Source organism: Rutilus rutilus (genome assembly GCF_951802725.1).
Source record: "Rutilus rutilus genome assembly, chromosome: 21".
Lineage (NCBI taxonomy): Eukaryota > Metazoa > Chordata > Actinopteri > Cypriniformes > Leuciscidae > Rutilus > Rutilus rutilus.
In genome coordinates, this window is record NC_140226.1 from 11,022,140 (window position 1) to 11,037,905 (window position 15,766).

The 15,766-nt window shown below is 38.8% G+C and overlaps 1 protein-coding gene across 2 annotated transcripts in view; it reads left to right on the top strand.

The window, feature by feature from the left end:
* npas3 (neuronal PAS domain protein 3) overlaps positions 1-15,766 on the top strand; it is a 318,042-nt gene that overhangs the window by 60,247 nt on the left and 242,029 nt on the right. For both annotated transcript variants that reach the window (XM_084392651.1, XM_084392652.1), the window contains exon 2: positions 6,554-6,652. In XM_084392651.1, coding sequence (XP_084248777.1) covers positions 6,554-6,652 — 99 coding nt within the window. The remainder of the gene's footprint in view (positions 1-6,553; positions 6,653-15,766) is intronic.

The following is a 15,766-nucleotide window of genomic DNA, read 5'->3' on the forward strand; positions in this document are numbered from 1 at the left end:
ACTTGTACGCAAAAATCACATACTCAAGATCTATATAATAAAATGTCATCTTATGTTATTCCTCTTATGTATCCAGAGTAAGAAAAGTTGTGTTATAGCTGAAGCTGTGAGCTACAGCTGTCTGTGTAAAAGGTGTTTATTGCGTTTAAACTTGTTTTGAGGATGGCACTCTTGGCATTGCTCGAGGATCTTGTCACGTGTGCTCTCAGTTGAGAACGTGTCTTTAGAGAGCGTCATGTTTGCTGAGAGTGACGAAAGGAAAGAGTGTGCGGAATGCCCCTATATGGACATGGTGTGGGCGTGTTTTATGTAAATTACTTACCTCGGGTACACAGCCTCTTCTTTAGAATACTCTGTTCTTAACCTCCTTATAATGTTGATGAATTCAAATTCATGTATGTATGCACGTGTTGTGAATTAGACGGAAAGTTTTCGTGAGAAGTACAAATGTATGAATGAAGACGAATAGTGTACACAATTATTAGTGAATGAGACCCATTGTCTCCCAAAAACAAACAAACAAACCATTCTGAACTGCCTGAAACAAGCTGTCAGTAATTCCAGTCTTACTTCCCCCACGAACCTACATAGGTTTGGAACAAGTTTGCATAATGTCAGCCTGTGGCTTTCATTGGCTGCTCGTGAACAACGTCTTCACGGTAGACAGTACTTTGATCGCCCTCAAACACTGTAGTTGTGGCCGAGGTCTGGAGAAGTTTGGTTCTTGTTATCGACATGTCGAGAAGACGCTCTTTTCTGCACTGCAAAAGCAAATCCACTTTGCATCCACCTATAAAGGATGAGGACTCTGACTCATATTGATACTGTAAAACAGTCACCATCATTACTGTTCATACTGTTAACAAGTGCTGAGGAAGATCCGGAGCGGAAATTCAGATATGTTACTGGCTGTTTCCAAATCATGCCGTAAGAGACCAATCACAACAGACTGGGCCGTCTGACCAATCAGAGCAGAGTAGGCTCTCGGAGAGGAGGGATTTAGAAAGACCGGATCCTTTGATTGAACCGTTTCAGACACCATGAGAAAAGCGGTGATGCTGCAATGTATATTTTTGACCTTGGATGCATGTAAATATTGTAGGAGACCTCCAAAACAAAATTAGGAACCTTTAAGATGACATAATAGGAGCACTTTAACAATGATACAATTGCTGTAAAATTCCGGCCTTCATTCATAGCATTTCTTGTTTTATTTTAGCAGTTTAGATATATAACCGTTTAGGCATCTCAGGTTCAAAACAGCTTGTCTTTTCTATGGTTTTCGTTGCGTGTCAGTTTTATGCCCATCTTGTCCAGACTGACTAATCTGGCCCTTTTCTCCATGAACGTTAGGTTAACTCTGCGGTCAGAGCCATTGGCCCCCCGTGTGCTAGATTTATTGTCTCTGTGATGGTAGCTGGGTTGTGGTCAGCACGTGCACGGGGGGACCAGGGGGACCGCGGATGGGTTGTGCGTTATTGTAATGGACTCTTGCATGGGAGAATTTACCTGTAAATGTCACTCACCCCACTCCAGCAGATGACATCGATAAAAGCCCCTGTAAATCACGCGGGGCGGCCCCTACGCCCAATCCAGCAGTCAATATTGCAGCCTAATAAACATGCCAGAGGGCCGTAGTAGTCTGAGATGTGTGTTTTCAAACAAGCAGGACAATTCTTTGCAAGCTTGTCCATCTTGACGGCATTGATGGGACTCGTTGGGTCTTAAGCTGCTGTCACACTTGTGAGTGTGAGCGTACTGTGAATTCAAGCAGTAGTGTTTATCATTATAGCAATACAACATACATAATTCCAAAATCTTTTTAGTATTATGTATATGCTATTATAGCACTATTAATATTTTTAATTAGCTTTAATTTTTATATTTTCATTTTATTTCTTTTTTTTTTTATTTTTTTTTTTACATTTTTACGTGTTTTTGTCATTTTGCATACTTTTTTTTCTATATAGCTTTAATTTTATTTTTATTTCAGTTTGGTAATTGTAGTACTTCAACTTCTCTTTTTCTTCTTTTTTTCAGCTTTATTTTAGTAACTGAATTTTAAATAATTTTAGTTGTGAGTTGCCTCAATGCCTAGTTTAATTAGAAAAACTGTTCTTTGAAAATCAAAATAATCTACATATTTAAATGTTTTTTTTTCCTGTGAAAATAATTTCTTCATGCTTTAAAATAGCTTGCATTTAACTCTAAACCCTATACGTGGATCTATGAATATGCAAATTAGTCTCCGCCTCCACTCAATCGCACCAGCTCGAATTACCTGATCGACTCGGTTTGAACCAGAAACTGATTCAGAAGAAGAAAAGGAAGAGCAAATTTTAGGGTCGTCTACAAGTTGATGTATCAGAATGGTAATTATTTTTATGTATCACTCTACTACGTAACGGACACATAACGGTAACTGATATGATTAGCCTTTGGCTTGACTATGTTATGAAACAGCTAATAATGTATTGCTAGTGTTACACAAACCATGTTCCTGTTCGCCATCTCAGAGTCAGACAGCTGCCTCCTAAAAATCAGCATCCAACATCATAGAAAGTCCTTGGAGAAAAGCTCCGCCTCCGCATTGACCGGATTGGTTACGTTTTTGGTAGAAACAACATTAAAAACTTGATTTTCACTACAGGGCGTCTAAATAGGACATTCTATCAAAAGAACTATGACTTCTGCAGTTCAGATCAGATTGATTTCATGCCCGTTGCAAACTGTACTTCAGTCCATATGAACTCTATCTCAGGCCAGCATTGGTTACAGTAGGAAAACTACTCAGGAGGAGAATTTAGCATAAAGAGACAGTGATGTTCACTTCAGTTTTTTTACTCTTTGCGGCTGTGGTTTTACTACCTTAACGCCTTCATCTTTTGTTCATCCAGTGGTAAATTTTCAGCTTTTTCCATAAAGGAAGTTCTCTGTATTTTATTTTTTTTCTCCCAGGATGAGGTTTGATTTCTCATCATATTCTGCCTTCTCTTCTTAGTCTCTCCGGATTCTTCCGTTTACGCAGCTGAGGGAAAATAAGGTGTTATTTTGCGGGGTTATGACAGGTGTGTGAAGTGCTCCTGTGTTTGATTGACACAATCCTTGTTTTGTGAGGATTGAAGGTCTCTGTGATGCAGCACGGGTCTGCAGTACCTCCGTACTGGCCCTCTGTCGGTGTGTGTGTTTGTATTTTTTTTAGTAAAACAATGATGTGAACACTGCTGGAATACCAGAGACGCACTGTGAATCCTTTCCATCCACACCTCTCCTCATCTCTGCTCTACTCGTGGTCTCCCCAAACTCACTTTCTCTGTCTGCCAACCCTTTGGCACGGGCCACTCTGTTCTGACATGGGTTCATCCTGTTGGATAATAATCCTCAGATGCTACTGCACACCCACAGAGCAGATCTTCAACACTCTGAGGCCTGTATTACATCGCTTGTGCTGTTGACTTTATGAGCGTCTGGGCCAAACCAGAAGGAGAACATATCGTCCAAACGTTCTTCTCTCTCCAGCCTGCAGGAGTGTCAGGGGTTTAGCATCTACAGGAAATCCGAATTTCTATAAAAAGAAAATCTTATATAGTGAAATAGTATTTTTTTTTATTAATTTTTTTTTATATAAAGTAAATAGTTATTTTTGCTGAAAATAAGGTTGATTTCACAGCAACAACAAATACTAGCCTAACTATTTAAATAAGTAAAAAGTTCCCAATCTTATTGAAGACAGTAAAACAGGTTTGGCAATGCATGAAAAAGATAAACTTTCATGATGACACGACACTGCAAAGTCATGTAATCATGATAGAGATGATATTAGAGTCACCAAATAGCCTAGACTTAACTTTAACTTAGCTTTAACTTTAACTGTTCACACTTGGCCTGTTTGGTTTTATTAAAACGAACCCTGGTGCGATTGCTCTGTTAGTGCGGTTCATATGAATAAGTGTGAACACTGCCATCCGAACTCTGGTGCGCACCAAACAAGCGGACCGAGCCCCTGAAAAGATGGGTCTCTGTCCGCTTCCAAACGAACTCTGGTGCGGTTCGAATGAAATATGAATGCAACATGAACCAAAGACATCTAAACGAACCAAAAACAGGAAGATGAGACCCTAAAAAGGACAGAATACTCAAGCATACCTGTTTTTTCTCATCATAGTCACGATGTTGCTCATCACAGTTCGGTACAGGCAACAGAACCGCTTCTCCTCGCAGCAGATCTTCGTTTGTGTGTGTGACGAGGAGGGATTCCTTCCGCTGTTTTGACTCCTTTACACATTTTATAAGCTCTTCAGGAGTTCCCAGCTGGTCAAAATACCATTATATGTAAGCTACGCACATAACACGAGTGCATTTAGCCCAGAACACAGCATTGTTTTGAATGTTCGGTAAGTTCATCGTCGCGAAATAGGCAATATGTCATAAAAGTCGGCCAATCAGGTTGTGAACGGATCCCTTTGTCTTTAGGTTTGGTGTTAAAAATGGCAATCTGAACGCTAAGCGGACAAGGACTAAATGTTTTTTTTTTTTTTGGTCCGGACCAAACAAACCAAGTTAACCGAACTACAAGTGTGAACACACCCTTAATTTAGTTCAGCTTTATTTCTCTGGTATGTCTAGAATTTGGCGTTTGTTGCCAGTTGTTGTGACTTAAGGCCCTCATTTTTCGCTTAGGGGTAATAAGTAGTTTGAAGTTTGGTCCTAGTTCGAAGGTGTTTACAAAATGGAGCAAACTCGTTTTGGCATGATTTTGCTTGAAGTAAATTAGCCTTTAGCCTGGTGTTGCGCAAAGTGCCTGATCCTACAAAATCTATTTATTGTATTATTATTTATCTAAATACGACTTATACGTCAGATCATTTTATATAACTGAAACTAAACATTTCCAATAAATATTTTTTGCTTTTTTTTCAGTTTGCTAGCATGCTAAGCAGACTGTTCCAGACTGGATTTGGGTGCATGTTTATTTAATTTTGTGTATCAGATACTTCTTTACCAGTTTCACACAATGAGCATTCCATTATATTTAGAGTTTCTTTCCCAAATCTTAACACTCGGGCCATCTCCTAAAATGCCATTGCAATTAAGAAATTATTAGGGAAAAACATTGTTCTGCAATTATTGTGCCAGTAGTTTTTGTGCCATATCTCTCTCCAGCTTGTAGGATTGTCAAGAAGTCACATAGGACCAGGATTTAGCATCCACAGGAAGTCTTACGCGATCAGAGAGGCGTCAGGGTCAGCGGTGCTGTTTTGCACGTGCACCCGGAGCAGGCCTGCTTACAAAACTGACACATTTTCAATCATATCGCCGATTCCCTGGAAATCACCGAAAGGCCACGTCGGAGCATTTTATAGAGTACAATGCACCAGATGGGGATTAGTTTTCCCAACATGTGGGGAAAAAAGGTCTTTTTTTTAAAGAGAATGCGTGGTGTAGGGGTAATATAGTCGGCTTTGAAAAATGGACCAAATCTTCCGCCGCTGTCTGCAATATACAGTGCTTTTTACAGCCATGAAACAAAATCAAAATGGGCCTACATTGGGCCGTGGAGACACAGTGCTTTATGTGTAGGTGTGTGTGTGTGTGTGTGTGTTGGAGCGTCGCGTGTGTAGGTGTTTTCATTCAGTTGGTGGTAGAATGGCGACACTCTCCATACCTGCAGGGAATTTATTGTGCTAAATGAATTGTGGCCCGTAGAAGTTTGTAAATTGCAAGGCATCAATCTAGAGGAGATAGAGAGAGGGACTCGCCCGCGTTCACCCCGTCTGATATCAATCCTTTACCGCTAAAACCTCGCCTTTCAATTCCTCCTCATTCATCCTGCAGCAACCTCCAGTGTTTAACAGGGATCATGAAGAGCCCTTAACAAATAAAAGCTCTTTAGCGTTTGAGTGCCGCAGATAAATGCGTGAACGAGGCCGTTTATGCCGAGCAATTAGAACGCCACCCGTTATCTGAAGCGCATCGCGCCGGAGACGAGCCAATCGTATTGCCCCGAATCAATAACCCGGAAAATTTGTTAATGTTAAACTACTGTTTTGAAAAATATATGTTTAACATCAGTCAATAAACATTCTAGAGGCTTGCACTGATTCAATAAGACACAATTATCAATATGTACGCTTATACGCTGCTTTTTTGACTTTCATAATTGACAGATTATGCTTTGTGGTGTAAATAACTCTCATTCTGGTTACTAGCACCATAATCCTCAAAAGAAAATACATTACTAATTAATTTGATTTGCACATGGCTCATACTATACCATTTTTGTCTTTTTTTCAGATTCCAAGAATTGCATAATTTTCATAACTTTATTTCAATCTGCTTTCTGTCTCACACACCTCTCATACGTCTGTCTGTCTGTCTGTCTGTGTCTCTCTAATTTAGTAAATTTTCCTTATTATTTGATCAGTTTATCAAATGTATGCAATTGTTTTTAAAATGTTTGACTCATCAAAGTTGTACTTAATTTGTGTGAATTCTGGGTCATTCTGGGTGCTGATGTCTCGTGCATTAAGAGCTTTTCCACGTTTCTCCACAGCGAGCCATACTGGGAGAGGTCTGCTAATGCAAGCTCCTGCTCCGCCACTAGGCCCAAGACACTCCACCTTGGAGGGCAACAACATACCTCATCACCATGGTAATCCATCCCTTCTACCACATCTCTCAGGCCAACCGGAGACAATAGAAACCACAGATCATCTGCACACCAGACAGCTCTCCACACACTGACACAGACACATAACATTTGTACTGTACAGTATAGATGATACAGATGATTTAATATAACATTCTCCCAGTTTTTTTTATAACACTGTTCTTGCTCCACCTTACAGTATTTTTTGTGTCCATGGTAACTATAGTTTCTACCAGAATGCCATAGTTAATATTATAGGTTTTGTTACTTCTCTAAAAGTTGTGCTGCATTCATGTAATGTCATTTCTAACTTTGACAAACAGTTCATTCTTTGAACATGATCTTTGACTTTTATAATTTTTCATAATCTTCATGAAAGAGATCCATTATTCATTTTGTGGGCAGAAACTGTGGTTACCAAAGGGTCCTCCTCTCTCATATATTTCAGCCAAGAAATATACAATATACTTGGGTTTTCAGGAGATTTATTTACTCATGGATGTATGTTTTGTTTTTGTTCATTTGAGGTAGAATTACTCTGGCGTTTTTAAATTCAGTGAGAAACCCCAAGTGAGTATTTTCCCTTCACAATGACATTCTTAATTGATCAAAAACAAGTATTATTGCTTCTGAGCCGCGGCAGCTCAAATAAATTATGCCACAGCAACAGAAATCCAATATGTAATAGGCTTAGTAAGGCGAGCCGTATTGCTTATACAGTAGCTGTGATAAACGATGCCCCTTTCCAGAAGTGCCCTTTATTGTGCCTGATGCAGATTTGAACCTGTGAAGATGAAACAAGGCATCGTGGGAAGTGGAGTTTGACGTATTCCGCTGAGACCAGGGCAGGCTTGGAAATTTCCAGAGATACAGTCTGCGTGTTCGGGAAGTCTTTGTAGTGTATGGAAACGCATTTGAGAAATATGCCGCACTGATTATATGCAGGCGCCGCTTGATGGATTGGTAAGGAACGGAGGCACGGGGGCTCTGGGATTACTGTCACACTGACTAAAGAGGATTTATTTATCACATTCACAAAAAGCCTCTTCTAATAGCTCATCATGGGGTGTATTTAGAACTATTAGTACAACCACCCTCGGCTTCTGATACACTACCTGCCAGTACGCATAACGCCAGATCTGCCTCCTCTGTCATCAGCGCTTTCTCTATTTTTATGTCTCTTTTCTCGCACACCGGCATTCTGTTCACGCTTTGACACTTTAGGTATGGCGTAAAGCCACTAAATAGATTTTCACCTTTTTATTCCTCTTTGAAAGCGTTCCAGGGAACAAAAGCACAATGCCAACACCATCACCACGCCAACATACTGGCATTAGATGCCCTCGCTGTCCATTAAAGAGGCGCATGCTTCAAAAGCCACAAAATTATTTAAATGGGCCATATTCTGCTTTTGTTGCAGTTTATTTTTTCCCCCAGAAGTCCACTTATTATATTAGTCAAGGTTTCTTGCACCCGAAAATGATCGTAATGTAGATTTTCTTGACTATTTTCCTCCCACTCGTCGACCTTTAGAATTAAAGGGACAAGAAATGAAAATTTCAACATTTATTCTCTCACCCTCATGTTGTTCCAAAACATATTCTTTTCTCTTTTTTTGTGGAACACAAAAGTAAAACATTTTTGCCATGGTACCATATTGACCATTAACCCTGGAAATCCAGAGTTCTCGCGAGAGCACAAGTTGAATTTGCTCAGTGAGTTTACTCTGGCGTCGACTAATGATGCTCATTAAATATGCCCTTGTATCCGAGCTGCACCAATCACATCGGGTTATCTGATATAGGCGGAGGCGAGCTAAACAGATGACGACAGCGCTGTGACGTCGAAGTCATTAGTAAACATTGCAAGATGGTTATGGATGAACACCAGTTGTTTGAAACGGCTTTGGCCGCTACAATGAACGAGTTAGATTTGGCTTTTTATCTAAAAGAGGAACAGAAAACGGCGCTCAAATCTTTTTTTGCTGTTTTGCTGACCGGATACGGCAAGAGTCTAATCTACCAGTTAGCTCCGCTGGTAGCTAAGGTATGGGGCTTGTTGTGATTGGTCGTAGTGTTATCCAATTGCCGCCCCTCGAGCTGGCCGATTTTAATTAGTCGATGCCAGACCATTAATCTTTCAGATTTAGGTCTGGATATCCAGGCTAATTGACCATGTCTTTCAAAGCTAAAAATCTGCATGTAAGTAGTCCATATGATGTGTGCTTTGAGGGTTGAGAAAAAAACGCATTGTTATTTCTGAAAATCTTTCCCTCTGCTACTGTGATGCTATTTTCTTCTGGAAAGCTCTGTAAAGCTGCTTTGAAACAATCTGTATTGTTAAAAGCGCTATTTAAATAAATGTGACTTGACTTGCTATAGCTCTCAAATGTCATTTTCCTTCAAACTGTCATGACATTTTTGGTTTGAAAACCAATGGGGCTTATCATCAGTAACATCAAACCTGTGTTTTAACAAAGACATTTTGCTGAAATACAGGTTTGGTCCTCACTCAAAGCTAGTGTTTGGCTTAGGAGACGTGGAATATAGTACACAAGTCATTTGGACTACATTTATTGATTTTTAAAAGATAATTTTTTCGAGCTTGACACTACTGACTATTGTAGTAGGCTATCTGTATGTAAATGACATCTGTTATGATTGTCTCACTACTGTGTGCTGGCACAATTAACACTGTCGTTCATCTGGACTCGTCAATAATAAATAGGTGTTGATATAACACTGTTCAAAAGATTTTATAATCTATTATATAATATTTTTCTCTTATGCTCACCAAGGCTGCATTTTAATCAGGTAGAGATGTAAAAAATACAGTAAAACCGAGATATTGTGAAATAATATTATTATTTAAAATAATTGTTTTCTATTTGACTATACTTTCAAATATACTTCAAATATTTCAAATTTAATCCTGTGATTGTAAAGCTAAATTACTCCAGTCTTCAGTCACATGATCCTTCAGAAATCATTCTAATTTCAGAAACATTTCTTATTATTAACAATGTTGAAAAGAGGTGTGCTGCTTAATATTTTTGTGAAAACCTCAATTTTTTTCAGGATTCTTTGATTAATAGAAAGTGTAAAGAACAGCATTTTCTTGAAATGTTACAAAAGATTTCTAAGTCTGTACTTTTTAAATGTACTTTTGATCAATATAATGCATGCTTGACCAATACTGACCAATTCTTGAACAGTCGTGTAAATATCATTGGTTATAATCATATGTCAATGCATTTGTGAAGTCATGTTGATTTCTAAATGAGCTGTTTTTGCAGATTAGTTTCCATATATGGTCTGGGTGGAGCTTTATGTTGTGAATGTTTTAGGAAGCGTGTGATATGTTTTGATGGTGTATCCCCTTTAAAGGGATACTCCACTTTTTGTAAAATGAGCCTATTTCCAAAAAAAGTGGAGTATCCCTTTAAGGGGATAGTAAAGGCGACTTAATAACATAGCTCACACATTTAAGAAGTCTTATTTCCACCTTTATTCACTCAAAAATGTAAAAGTTTTTGCACTTATTAACATGTTTTCCCTTGAGAAAATGAATTACCTGTTCACACGAATGAACGTGCAAATATAATGTTAACTTGCCTGCCTTGTACAGTATATGTAATATATAGTTTGATTTTAATGAGACACTTTAGTCTTAAGTGATGGTGTATAACCGGTGCAGTGGCTGTCTGGTTTGGTCAATGTGAGATGTGCTTATGTATCTCAGGTTGATGAGTCTGCGGGTGAATTCCAGCAGGGTTATTTAGTTTAAGTGCTGTTTGATCCGGGAACGGCGAGCAGACTGAAATTGAGATAAATGGCTGTGTGTAGAGGGACGGCCACCTCTTTCCCAGCATGGGGCCGGTGAGGGGCCGCAGCGGGGCCAAGGGTCTGCCGCACACCTGTCTCTCCTAGTTACAGAGTCCAGCGCTCACAGAGATACCAGCTCTCCTCGATCAAGGCTTATTGGGACCTTTGGCCCCATAAACAGCAAGACATGCACAGCGATTGAGTCATGCACATTCATTACATGTACATACACGTGCACATTTATATATTCCATCTAGCCCTGTTTTCTCCTTAAACACCTGATTGGACAAAACTAGGATTGGATTTAAGCATTGGAATAGCTCTGGTAAAACGTCAGTCAGAGTTAAAGAGTGTGAATGCCAAAGATTTAGATGCATTGGCTCGGTGTGTGAAGTCCTTTAATCATCTGAAGCAACTCTTTTATTGCCAGGAGGGATTCCCTAGTTTTGTAGAATAATACGTTTTTGTTCTTAAAGTCAACATGAAACAACCCATTTACTATATTTTAGTTTAACTTTGCTTTTGATTTGATCTGGAATTCATTGGGTTGTGAAAAAGGGGCTGTTGTTGACCTAGAATAGAGATAATTCTGAGTGATTTAGCAGTAGATGATCCCAGGAATCATATTTATTTGAGACCACACCGGCTGAAAAACGAGAATGTTGAAGGTCAAGATCACTCTCAAGAGTATCTCAACATTTACCAATGGTTATGTTGCTTTTTATTTATTTATTGCTATTTGCTATTATTGCTGTATAGGTTAACTCTTTCCGGTAGACATTAACTCTTTCCCTGACATTAACTTTTTCCCATTTCGTAAAGCAACATTTTGAGCAAAAAGCTGAGAAAATCGAATTTTTGTCAAAGACGTGGACTCAAGCCCCGTTCATTCCGCCAGCTACTTTGTAGCTGTATGTCGCTAGTCTCTGTACTGTGAAGACGCTTGTGGGCGTTGCCAGTGCTGTCGCTGTAATGTTATTTGTTGACTGCACATCTGGCCATAAAAATACAATCACAAATGATATATAAAACTAAGGGTGCTTTCACACCTGAGCGTTTGTTTCGGAACCTGGTGCGTTTTCTCCCTTAGTTCGGTTAGTTTAGGCATATGTGTACACGGCAATCGCGCTCGGATCCGCACGAAAACAATCGCTCCAAGACCGCTTGAACGAGGTGGTCTCGGCCACCAAACGAACTCTTGGACGGTTTCGCTTGAGGTGTGAAAGCAATCTGACCCAACAAACCCAATGGTATTATAATTCATAACAGGAAATGTGCTATATAAATAGCAGTAGTGTCTGATTTTGTCAGTGAGCACATTTGTTATTACAGTTGAAAACCAAAAGAGCACTACTTCATCTTAAAATGTTGTGTAACTGCGCTTCTCCGTGCGAGAATGCTGTTCCGATGAAGCCTTGATTCCTGAGATCATGTTGCTTTGTCGCTGCATGTCGGCTGACCTTATTGCATATGCATTTGTAGGAGTTTCCCTTTAAGACTCCAAATTTATGGGAGGAGAGTATTTATGATAAAAATACAATATATTTAACGCTGAAAAAAAGCATGTCTTAAGTAGCTTGCGCTTTTATGGGATTGCCGTCTAACACTAATGTGCCCTGTTTAGTAAATCTGGCCTTAAATGTTTAATTACCAAATAATTTCTACAACTGGCAAGATTTCAGAAAGTATTTACCTAATGGCTAACTTAATTTTCTCCACTTGTGAGGCCTTAGCGACATCAACATATTCACATTTTGAAAATGATACATTTTAACACAGTATAGACCAGACGCAAATAGAACCCATTATAATCAGTGATGCTGTCTACACTGTCTACATGACGGAAAACAACACCACAAATTCCACAGTAAACTGATGCTGACGTTCTTCAAGCATTTGCGCTACTTCTACTGACACGAAGAACCAATGGATTTGCAACGTTCGCTTTGTTGCGTACAGTGTAATGAATGATTATAATGGTAAAGCAACTAAATAGGGTCATTCATGTTGACTTTTAAAACCCAATTAAAGCAAAATTAGAGTTCAGTGGATTTCAGTGTATATGTCTAATAGCTTTGAGGTCATCTGTATGCTAGTATGCTCCTTTTTGTGAATTGTGAGAGATGAGAGATTCATAAACAGATGGTTGTTCTAGTTTTTTTTCTCTTCAAGTAATGCTTTTTAACATTGCCACATAATCATTCTGTCTTCGTCCCATAATGTGCATGTTTTGTAATGCTGTCAGGACTGTGGCATATGCCACACTTTAGCTTTGTGCTGACATTCAAATAATAACATTATTTTGCAGTTATGTATAAGTTTAACCAACCAGTTACCAATAGAAACATATCTTTTAAAGAACCTAAAGGTTTAAAGAACCTCCTGTATCTGAAGCGATTCAACGTAACGGCTAAACCTGTCAAATGCAGGTTGGTATAAAAACATTTTCAGGACACAATTAAAGTTAGTGCATCTGAATGAGCCTCCATTAACAATCCCCATGCACAGCTCTTTAATGGCTTGCTGGCTGTGAAAAAGAATTTGCTAATAAGTGAGATAAATGAGGCTGTTTATCAAAAGAAAAAAAGTAGTTGCATCAAATATGACACTTTTATTTTGATTCCTCATGCCAACAAAAAACATCATGATCTGATAAAGCTGTAGTTATTTACAGAGTGACATTTGATGGATGAAATGGGTCAGACTGACGTCATGTGCACATCAGCCTTTGTTTATATACAGGAAATTGGTTTGTTGTGTCATATTTGGGCCATCAGCATGTAAAAATAAGTATTACTAAACAGAAATTTGTTTAGAAATTGTATAGCTAACTAAACTGTTGCATTTCTGAAGACAATTTGAGTGGTGCACCATAGAAAGCTTGCATTCACAAAACTAGTGTGTAAGGTAGTGTACTAGTGGTTGCCAGGTGTTCTGAAAGTTTTAGCACATTTCTATGGAAACACTTTAGTTTAGGGTCCAATTCTCTCTATTAACTAGTTGACTATTAACATGGATATTACTAGGATATTGGCTGTTTATTAGTACATATAAAGCACATATTAATGCCTTATTCTACATGACCATATTCTACATCCCTTAATCCTACCCAATACCTAAACTTACAACTACCTTACTAACTATTAATAAGCAGTTATTAGGAGTTTATTGAGGCAAAAGTCATAGTTAATAGTGAGAATTGGACCCTAAACTAAAGTGTGACCATACACACAGTATATGCTGTATATGCATACAGGTTCCAGTTTTAAAGGGGTGGTATAATGCCCTTTTCACAAGATGTAAAATAAATATTTGATGTCCCCAGAGTGTGTATGTGAAGTTTTAGCTCAAAATACCCCACAGATATTTTTTTATAGCATGTTAAAATTGTTAATTTTTGAGGGTGAGCAAAAACGCACCGTTTTGTGCCTGTTCCTTTAAATGCAAATGAGCTGCTGCTCCCGGCACAGAGGGCGGAGCTTCAACATCTTACACTCACACAGACATGCACTGAAAATTTCTAAAACTTATAGCCTTGTATGTTCAAACCGGAGTCAATGATGGAGAGACTCAAGAAGAGGTGACAACATGTAGAATGCAACAGGACGTTTCTGAATGGTTAGTTGATGAATTTATGTAGCTTATGTGTTGTTATCTTCTAGTCATTGATTAGCATATTCTGTCTTGATAATCTATAAGTCGTTTTCCGGGGGCAGGGTTTATGTAAATTTTAGGGTTGGTGATGTCACTAACCCGGGAGGAATGTCATGTAGTCCCTATCAGCCGTTTGTTGTATTCCTTAAAAAGTAATTTCTTTAAAAGCAAATATATTCCTTTGCTTTGAACTTTGAGCGTCGTAACTTTGCAGATGTTGTTTATGCTCAAACAGCAACATTACACACTAACTAAAGTTGAAAAAGTTAAATCATAATCAACCACCCCTTTAAAATGTATACAGTTTTGTTTTCCATTTCAATGATTATGAAGAAAAGTCATATTTAAAGTACCATTCAAATACCACTAATAATTTGTGCAGGTGCTAGTCTAATTTCCTCTGTTTTGACAGTTAAACTCTGGTTTATGTATATAAAAAAACAAGTAAATCCTCTGTCGTTTTAGAGCTTGGTTTCAATCCCGACCAGCGGCAGAAAGTCCCTGTTGTCCGGGGCATAAATGAAGCTATCCATTAGAGAGAGAGAGATTGAGTCCTGTGGACTGCTGGTTAATATAATGTGTGGCAGGTGGCCTGCTTTGCCTGAGGAAGATCTGTAGGGCATGACAGCTCAGAAAAGGCATAAATCCTCCTCCTCTCTCTTATCTCCAGCCACATTTAGTTGCCATGGGGATTTTATTTATGCAGCTGGGAACTTCCATACTTCAGGTGAGATGCAAACATTTCAGCTGCTGCCGTTCTGTCGGCCCCCGTCGCCGTAGCTCCAGCTGCATTTGGTGCTGAATTACATGACAGAGGGATGTCTGTACCTGCCGCAGTGGTCTGAAGACCTGTCTGTTGTAGCCGAGGGGAAGTAAAAGTACCTGCTTATTGTGTCTAGAAGTGGATATAACTCGGTCAGTTGAAGTATTTGTGTGACGATGCTGTCCAGAGTGCTTTGTGTGGTGTTTTACAGTGCAAACGTACTAAAGGTTGAGGGATCTTCTGAGAAGAAGAGTTGAAACAACATGGAATTAAATGTGACCTTGTATACATTCCTTTAAATATGTCCTTATTAAAAATTTTTGCACTATTCATCAGTGCACATTATGCTGAATTAAATTTCATATAACTTTAGCGACTCTAAAATGACTTCTCTTTCTGCTGATGTAACTACAACTGTGCACTTTTTGAAGAAAATGTGAATGGTGCTTGTGAATCGGTATGCGGTTGCTTATATGTTCTAAGTGGTCGTTTTCACGTTGCTATGTGGTTGCTAGGGCTTCACTAGGTTATTATGGATGGTTGTTTATTGGTTAAACTCAAATAAGCACACCATTTTTCCTCCTTCAATGCAAGTCTGTGGCTGCATCCGAAATGGCACACTCTACTTAGTTTGTACTTATTTAAAATAAGTCATTCACGACCACTAAAAAACTATGTTCTATATAGTTTGAGTGTGTGTAGTATGAATGTAATCTGGATGTACTACATTCGACATGCTGTCATTATCATGTGACCTACCAGCCATTCACAAATCCTCTCCTGTGGCCTCATGGGATAGTAAAGTGTCCATTAGATGCACATTTCAGAATCACTCTGGAAGTAGTTGGTCATCTGGGTACTTTTGCCTATATTGTA